Here is a 9,062-nt window from a genome sequence, read left to right as displayed (position 1 = left end):
CAGAAGAAACCTACTCTCCCTTTATTTACTGCCACCACACAAATACACCTGATTAAAGCCTTGATCGCATAAGGTTTATCCTCCCCAAGAAGGATAAAATGTGCAGACTTTGGTAATCTTTTGAAGCCAATATTTGGCGCCTCTCAATATTTGGAGAACTTGATTAAAGATTGGAAAAATGAGAAACTGAAATGACCAAAATTGACAAGAGCCTTCCATCCCTGGTTGTCACAAACCGGGAATCTGCTTGAAAGTAGAACAAATGCCTCTTCCATCCCCCTGCACTCCTGGGTTTCTCTTTTCTGTCTTGTTTTGCTGTGTGTGCATTTTCAAAATAACCCATCCCAAAGCTCCTATTTCCATCACTGATTGTTTGGCTGAGGCCAGTCTGTGCAAACATTGCACAAGCCTTCCTCCGCCCTTCAGCTCCTTTGGCAGAGCCCCCAGCTGCAGCAGAAAAATACCCTTTCCCCTGAAATGCCCCACCTCACTTGTTTAAACTCTCTGCCGTTTGTTGATTCTGCTCCATGACACGAAAAGGCCAAAAGGAAGCCCAGAGTTTCTCACTTGTTCCAAGGTGTACATTGTAGATCCTGCTGGTATCATCATGACCCTAAATACCTGGGTGGTATTTTGTGCAGTGTTCCCCTTGGGAGTTTGCTGGCTGTCAAGAACCCAACAGGTAAGTTTGACCTTTAGAAAAACAGGGCTGCAAGGGGAAGAGTTCGTTTCCTCCTGCAAAAGAAATACTTGATGGAGTTGATCCAGCTCTTTATATGAGACTGTGGGGTAGTTCAGTGGTAAACCTCCATTAATTTGCCCTCCTCAACTTTGAGCCTGCTCCCTGCTCCCACATCTCTATGAATGGCACCATCTAGTCAGCAGTTTTTGCGTGGCTAGTTTCACGCATGGAAAGAAGCACTCAGTCAGATACTAGGTTGAAAAAATATATAAGCCCACATCATTGCAGTGGGTGAAGGGGGAATGTATTGCTGTAGTGTTATCTCTGAACAAGACATTTAAAATTTATTTATTATGGCACTTGGACTTCTTTAACCAGAGACTTGTCAGAGCAGCTTACAAAGATAAACACTAAGATGGCCCCAGCCCTCAAGTATCACAATCTAAAAACACACACAGCACACAAGGAAAAAACAAGAGGGAGGGAGGAGTAGAAAGTTCAAGCACAAGTCCTTTCAACTGCAGTTTTTATTTACAGCCAATGTCAGCGGAGGTTCTGGCATGCTCTCCAATACTCCTCAGATGAAAATAGGGACATTTCTCGAGACTTCCGGGTTAGCGCCTCCGGCAATGGCGGAATTCCTCTGATCGGGAGGAACTTGCTCTGTGGAATTCAGGGTCTGGCCGCCACGGCGAAGGCGGAGACCCACTAAAAATCGCAGGTGGGAGAAGCCTGTGAACGTGGGATTCGGCTGGCACCTTTTGCGCCTCCCCTACTCGCGGGGAGACCCGGTTTCGGGGATCCGGAGCGATGTGGGGTAAGAGGCGTGGTGCTTCGAATTGACTGCTTCTTTCACGGAGGGAAGCCGCATTGCTGTTGCCGGAGAGCGCTGACTTTTTCCTGTAGACAACTTGATTCTAAACAACTACCCGTGAGTAGAACGGAAAATTGGATTTTTAAACGTCTTAATTTGGCACTGAAACGGGGATGTTTCAAACAGGAAGTCCGCCTTCCCCTTTTGTAAATAGATTGAAGCAAAGAATTTGCAAGCTAAAGTCTTAGAAAGTCCTATGTAAAGGATTAAACTTCCATTGGCTAAAATCATTAAACCCCCCTTGGAGGCAGGAGAAGAGGGGGGAAATTTTGGATCGCGTAAGCCTGCAGGAGAGAGTGAAGAAAGTTGGATCACCACCGCTCTGAACCTGGAAATGGACTGCTAGTAAGACTGACATTTTTGGGAAAGTTCATTGACTGTGACAGTTAGTTAAATAAGAGAAATACATTGCTTTCATTGTCTCCTTCTGCGTTTAAAAAGGAGTAAAAGCAGCTGAAAATTGAAACTAATTTTACTGCTTGAACTGTGCTTAAAAGGATTGATACAAACAGAAATTGTTTCCCTCTAGAGGGAGCCTTTGAAATTGTTACAAGAGTTGGGCTGGTGAAATCTCCATCTGCAAGAGAAAACCGTGAGATTGACCTTGGATTGCTTGAGAATGTCGACAGAAGAAGCCTTAGTGATTGCACTATGCAAGATAAGTAAGTCATTGGAACAGCTCCACAAGAAGACGGATATGATGAATATTAAAATTGATATTTTGGGACAAAAAGTGACTACAGTGGTGCCCCACAAGACGAACGCCTCGCAAGACGGAAAACCCGCTAGACGAAAGGGTTTTCTGTTTTGGAGGCGCTTCGCAAAACGAATTTCCCTATGGGCTTGCTTCGCAAGATGAAAATGTCTTGCGAGTTCCTGCGGGTTTCCCCCCCTTTTTTCCCCCTTTTCCTAAGCTGCTAAGCCGCTTATCAGCTGATCCGCTAATAAGCCGCTTAACAGCTGATCGCTAAAAGCCGCTAAACCGCTAATAGCGCTAATTCGCTAAGCTGTCAATGGGCTTGCTTCGCAAGACGAAAAAACCGCTATACGAAGAGCCTCACGGAACGGATTAATTTCGTCTTGCGAGGCACCACTGTAATTTGGGACAAAAACTGAACATCTACACAGAAACTATTCAGGAACCGATACAGGAATCTACTTTGACATGCCAAATGGTGGAGAAAGCGAGGGAGAAAGTTGTGGTTGTTGAACCTAAAGTAATACAAGTGGAGAGGGAGAGAGCTCCAGCCTTACAGAGGCAATTTGATGATTACAAGTTGTTGCCCTCTATGATTGAATTCAGAGAAAGTCAAATTGGAACACTGCTTGGACTGGAGAAGGAAAGTTGGATAGATCACCTCATGCAGGGATTTACTGACCTTTGGGATCTGGACCTGGGTCAGGAGGAAATTGGAGTTGTGGGGACCTGCAGATTTGGAGAGACTTTGAAACACGTCCTGAAATATCTTTTGGATTTTAGTTTTAACCACGGAGATGTGGATGACATGTCGAGAAGGAATAAAAACATTGTTAGGTTGGAGCTCCCCCGAGACCTACTCTTCAGCATCAAAGAAAGGAAATTAAGAACAAGATCAGCAGACGACAAAGTAAAGTGTATGTATAAATACGAAGAAGATTTGCAGAAGGAACCTGGAAAAGAGTTAAGAGCCTCGGACAGAAGATCACCAGGTTGATGGACTATATGGAATTGACGGAAATGACTGGCAGAATCCGAGACCAGGGAGAAGAGACGGTGGAAGAAGATTGGAAAAGTTTAAAGTTTATTTATGGAAATAGGGTAAAATTAATGAGTGTTAGAAAAATGTTGGAATGAAATTATATGGCCTTAGTAGAAGTATTATAAGGAGTTAAGCATAAATATAGTATTAATGGAAATAAGGTTAAAATAAGTTAAGATATTTATATGACAGAAAATAGTGAAAGATGGAAAGGATTTGCTGAAACAATTAATAGAAGTGGAATACAAAAAGGGAGGTGAGAGGAAGTCGATGAAACAAGGGAGTGAAAGATAAGATATTGAAAATATTTGATGTGTTTTAAACTGTGTTTGTTTTGTTTTGATAGTTTAATGTTAGTGTTTTGTTAGTGTAATGTAGTGTTTGTTTGTTTGTTGAAATGGTATGATGTATGTTTTTAAATTGTTTTTGTTCTGTTTTGTTTAGTTTAATGTGTTAATGTTGTGTGGTGTATTGTTTATATATTGTATTGTATTGGGTTTTTTTCCTTTTGTTTTTTTCTTCTTTTTTCTCCTTTTCTTTTTCTTCTTGTTTGTAAGGTTTAAAAGTAATAAATATTATTTTTAAAAAAAGAAAGAAAGAAAATAGGGACATTTCTCCCCACCTCCCAAGTGACTCTCCTCAAATCCCCATTCCACACCCCCCCCCTGCATTTCCTATCAGAAGAAGGGTGGGTGCCATACCACTTCACCAATGGGACACAGCACACACGCCTTCCGCCTTCCTGGAAAAAAACACCTTAATCTTGATTTGATTTTATTCTTTGGTAGATTTACAAAAAGAAAAATACACCAAAAATATCACAGATTTGCAAGGGATTATGAGGAGGGAAAACAAACCTTTTACAAGCGACACAAACTTACATAGAATGCTAGGGGTGCCTTTTGGGGTAAGGGCTCCTGACACTTGGCTCCTTTTAGAGCTGGGCTATTTTTTTGTTAAGGGTCCTGGCTATTTAGTTTCTATGTCAACACGGTATCTGTATTTGACCTCTTTAGTTACACAAAGGCCTGTTCACAAAGGTAGCCCCTAAGGAGACAACTGTCAGATAATATAGGGACATGCCAGACCAGTCCCTATTCTCTTGACAACTATGGGTTCCCAAGTCCTGCTTTAAAATCATGATCAATGACACGCAAACTAGCCATCTCTTAAGCAACACACACACATCTTTCATTCCAAATATGTGACTACACTTTCTTGCTTTTAAAAATGGCCCTCAAATACACCCAACTTAGGAGGGTGGGTAGGGATTGGGACCCTCTGTATTGCAGTTTCGTCAGGCAGGCTGTCATCTCAAGAAGGCCCCTCTGGTTTACCCCTCATAGTACCCAGGTTCCCTGTCTGCATTGGAGGGGCTGCTCTATCATCCAACCCCACTTCTTCAAAGGGCATCCCATCAAGCCAAGAGTCAGGTCCACACATTCATAGTTTCTGACTCTCTCCCTGCCCTCTCACCCCTTGCAGACGTTTCTGGATTCTTTGGAAACTCATGACACTTCCTCATATTTTGGCACCAATTCAGTATTTGAAGGTAAGAAGTTAGCTACTACCCTGCTTTTGCATTAGCAAGCCCAGTCTGGGTTCAAATGGGTCGTCTGCTCTGCAATTGCAGGGGGGAAGCCTTCCATTTGCTACCAACTTTGTAACCTGGGTTTGGAGGGAGGAGGAGACGCTGAGTGTGTGTGTGTGTGTGTGTGTGTGTGTGTGTGCGTGCATGTGTATGATTATTAAAATTTGTATACCACCCTATACACACTGTTCTCAGGACAGTTCACAGGATAAAATCACAACAAAATACACAATCAAAATGAAACAAAAACAACCAAATAGCACCCCCCCCTCACACACACACATTTTAAAAGAACATTTGAATGTCAATCAGCCAAAGACCTGGTTAAAGAATCACTGCACTTGTTTGAATTCTTCATCAATATCTATTTTTTTTATTAACACCAGGTGTTTCCACTCCCAATTTCCACAGTGCCAGAGTTCAAAGTGGTTTACCTGACTTGCTCCTGTGAAGAGGGCCATGATGGATGGACATCTTGCAAAGCCCAACTTTGCTCATTCAGAGCCTCAGGGGAAGTCTTTGCCTTCAAATTCCCAGAGGACCAAGCCCTCTTTCCCACTTCCTTTGTGAGCAACCGAAGGCTGAGCTCATCCAACAGTTTGCTACGCCGTTTCTGGGGCAACTGTTTTGCTGGGGTACAGGTCCTCAGTCCTCCAGGTGCAGAAGGCCGAATGACATATTGTGAAGGGCAGCTGGTGAGTTTAGTCTCAGAATGTTTTAAGAAGCAAAGATCCCCCACGAGGCAGGCAAATATCACATTTCTGCAATTATCTAAATACATCAGCTTGAGCTCCAAGATTGGCAGGGGAGGCCCTGTTGGTGATGTTGCCTTTGGGGGTTACCAAGTTGGTGCTGACCTGGGACAGGGCCTTCTCAGTGGTGGTTCTCCATTTGTGAAATGCATCTGGCTAATAGATACTCTTTCTGGCAACTTTGAAATTATTAGCTGTGAGGATATGTGATTGTTTCTATACATTTTACAATTTTTAAAAACGTCATTAAGTGAGAGGTATTACTTTTTGGGGTGGGGGTGGATGGGTTTTTGGTTTGCCAGCCTGGGCTTCTTTGACAGCAAGGGAAGAATAAAATTCTAATGTTATAATCATAAACATATCACATAGTTAAACTATGGAACTCATTCCCAGGGTAGGCAGTGATGGCTACCAATTCGGATGGTTTAAAAGAGGACTGGAGAAACTCACAGAGGATAAGGCTTTCAGTGGCTACCAGCCATGATGGCTAGGCTCTGCCTCCACAGCTGAGGCAACAATACTTCTGAATACCAGTTGCTAGAGACTGCCCCAAGGGAGAGTGTTTTTGTGCTCAGGCCTGCTTGTGAGTTTCCTGCAGGCCACTGTCAGAGGCGGGTGCTGGACTAGATGGGCCTTTGGCCTGATCCAGGAGATTCATCTTTCTTATGTTTTTACCTCCTCCTAGCAAGGATTTGTCATTGTCCATGGTGCTAAAATTCACATTAAGCCAGTTAGAAGACAAGACCAAGGGCTGCTGATGAGCCCACTCCTTCCCAAACCTCACGTCATCTTAAGGACTCAACAGAACTACAAAACAACACAGACAGGTAGGCATTTTTGTCAGAATCTTGTCAAGAACCAGGGGGTCTGGTCTGCATGTCAGTCTATGTTGTTCAGAGTAGGAGTGGGGAAGAAATTCAGTACAGCAAAGGCGAACCTACCTGTCCTCTGAAACAATATGCAAATCAAAATGCAGACACCCCCTGAAATTCGCAATGCAGGTCTCCAGCCAGTAATACTTTTAAAAACGCTTATAGTATGTATGAAATACATTAGCGATAATGACATCCATAGATCTGAAGGCATCCCTGTTTAGGGAAGCTTTTAATATTTGATGAATTATTGTATTTTAATATTTTGCTGGAAGCCTCCCAGAGTGGCTGGGGAAACCCAGCCAGATGGGTGGGTGGATTATATCAGAGAAAACTGTGTAAACAATGTGTATATTAGGAGAACAAAGGAAGCAGCCTCATATCGGCTCTGAGCACAGGTCCAAATAGCTCAGTACTATTTACTGGCTTGGCAGAAGCTCTCGAGGGATTCAGTCTGTGTGCTATTGCAGGGCGGAAGTTCCCGTCCCGATACCGCAGAGGGGCTGAAGGGGACGTGAAACACTTGGAGCTTTTGGTTGTGGTGGGCCCAGATGTCTTTCAATTCCACAAAGAAGATACCGAGAGGTACATCCTCACCAACGTGAACATTGTGAGTTGCTCTCTGGCTCTATGCAGGTGTTGTTTTCTCTCTCCCCCTTCTTTTCCTGATCCTGTGGCAGTTTCTATCTTTTATGTGATGCTACACTAAAAATGCTTAAAAGGTCCTGCAGGATCAGGCGAAAAGCTTATCTAAGAGAAGGATTCTCAGATCCCAAGGGCCAGCCTGATGCCCTAACAAGACGTTTGCAAGCAGGGCATGAACGCACTAGTAGCTAGAGCACAAAAAATAGGTGTGACGCAACAATATCTATACACCAGCAACATCTAGCAAACTCTGCCAACATCCTGATAGCGCTGGAGGTTTGCTTCCTCCCCTCCACCCACAGTAAAACCCCTGCTTCATCAGACCAAACGTTTGTTTTATTTTAGCACTCTGTTTCACTTCCATGGTGGCCAGCCATGGGCTTCCAAAAAGCCAAGCCTCCTCCTTTGCTCTTCCTCCTTTCCCCCCAGCAACTGGAATCCAGAGATAGTCTGCCCCTGGATCTGGAGGTTCCATTCAGTTAAGCATTTGTTATGTATTGGGTTTAACACATTTTATGTTACAAGGCGCATTCTAACCAATCATATAAGCGCTGGTAGACGAACGTTCTAATGGCAAGTAAGCACATGCACTTTCAACTGTCAACTGTCAACGGTCAACGGTCAACGGTCAACGGTCAGTTCATGCTTGGCATTATTATCGTCCAGTCAGTTTGGTTCTTGTGTTCCTATGAGTGAGCTGTTGTCACTGACAAATGTTGAATAAACTTAGTTGAGGAACTTATACTGCCTTGGGCTTCTGACTTTTTCCGAGCATTTAACAGCGTTTCTGAGACTGTTTCAGCTCTCACATTTATTGCAACAGAGAATGCAAAAAACCAGTGTTTAAATGTGGCCCTTTCCTTCCAAAGCTTCACAGAAGAAGTTGAAATGGCTTGTGTTCTGCACTGTAATTCATCTACAGCTGTTGATATGCTCATAGCTTTGTCTTAAACCAGGGACTTGTATCCCACCATGTAAAGTTAGATTAAAACTCCTTCCATCTATGACGGTTGGCTATTCTGGCTGGGGCTGATGGGAGCTGTAGTCCTACAACATCTAAGAGAGCCACATGTTCCCCACCTTTGCCTTAAGCTTTCTTTCTTTTTCTCAACAGGGGGCAGAGCTTCTTCGAGATGCTTCACTGGGAGCACAGTTCAGGGTTCATCTAGTCCAAATGATTGTCCTCACTGAACCTGAGGTATAAATAAATAAATAAATAAAGACTGTGTCGGCTCTAGGCATGGGCGATGTATTGATTCATCCCCCGACAATGGTTTTGAAACCTGCATCACAGTGACAAATTCACGATTTTAGGCAAGGCAATATACTGTGAAAGCCAGCAGGTGTCACCAGTGTTTCATGCATGGCCTCCTCAGTCCTCAGCTCTCCTCAGAGAGCCATGCAAGGCCACCTGAGGCCCACTCCCTCCCTCCCTCCCTCCACTGCCCAGCCATGCCCTAAGATACTGGAGTGGTCCTGATGGCAGCAGCCGTGTCTGCACCTACCTCTTGAGTCCTGCACTGGCTCACTCGCTCGCCCACCTGCCCGCTTGCCTGCCAGCGCCATCCCTCCTCCAGCCAAACAAGTGGGATGCCTCCTCCCTTCTGGCTCACATTTGGCGCTGGGAAGCGGAGGCATGGCCGAGTCCTTTGAGCCCCTGAGGAGGCAGCACGCAGGGAGCAGCGGCAAGAGCAGTGCTAGCTCCTCTTCCTCACCTCCAGGCCTTCATGGTGGTAGTGGCCGTCCCCAATTCTCCCCTCAAGCGGCTGCCCGCAAGATGGAGGTTGTGGGACTGGTTGTGGCGCTGGCACCATGAGGTGCAGCATGAAGCAGTGAAGTTCATGGGGTAGACTAGAAGGGAACAAGTGCGTCTGCTTGGGGGCAGTGAGAGGCGCTGAGGCGAGGTG

At 44.6% G+C, this 9,062-nt stretch overlaps 1 protein-coding gene across 9 annotated transcripts in view; it reads left to right on the top strand.

Moving 5' to 3' along the window:
- The first annotated feature begins 488 nt into the window (after nucleotides 1-488).
- The window catches only part of ADAMTS13 (ADAM metallopeptidase with thrombospondin type 1 motif 13), a 39,721-nt gene continuing 31,147 nt past the window's right edge, over nucleotides 489-9,062 (top strand). For 3 of the 9 annotated variants that reach the window (XM_079962530.1, XM_079962529.1, XM_079962527.1), the window contains exons 1-6: nucleotides 494-682; nucleotides 4,781-4,847; nucleotides 5,289-5,581; nucleotides 6,324-6,465; nucleotides 6,981-7,120; nucleotides 8,270-8,353. In XM_079962530.1, coding sequence (XP_079818656.1) covers nucleotides 608-682; nucleotides 4,781-4,847; nucleotides 5,289-5,581; nucleotides 6,324-6,465; nucleotides 6,981-7,120; nucleotides 8,270-8,353 — 801 coding nt within the window. In that variant the 5' untranslated portion in view covers nucleotides 494-607. Of the gene's footprint in view, nucleotides 683-4,780; nucleotides 4,848-5,288; nucleotides 5,582-6,323; nucleotides 6,466-6,980; nucleotides 7,121-7,828; nucleotides 7,848-8,269; nucleotides 8,354-9,062 lie in introns of those variants that run through there. The other 6 variants (XR_013835005.1, XR_013835006.1, XM_079962531.1 and 3 more) reach the window with 5 other exon arrangements.

This window comes from Podarcis cretensis, assembly GCF_951804945.1.
Source record: "Podarcis cretensis genome assembly, chromosome: Z".
Lineage (NCBI taxonomy): Eukaryota > Metazoa > Chordata > Lepidosauria > Squamata > Lacertidae > Podarcis > Podarcis cretensis.
The sequence above is the reverse complement of the archived record's forward strand: the minus strand, read 5'-3'. Positions and strand labels throughout refer to the sequence as shown.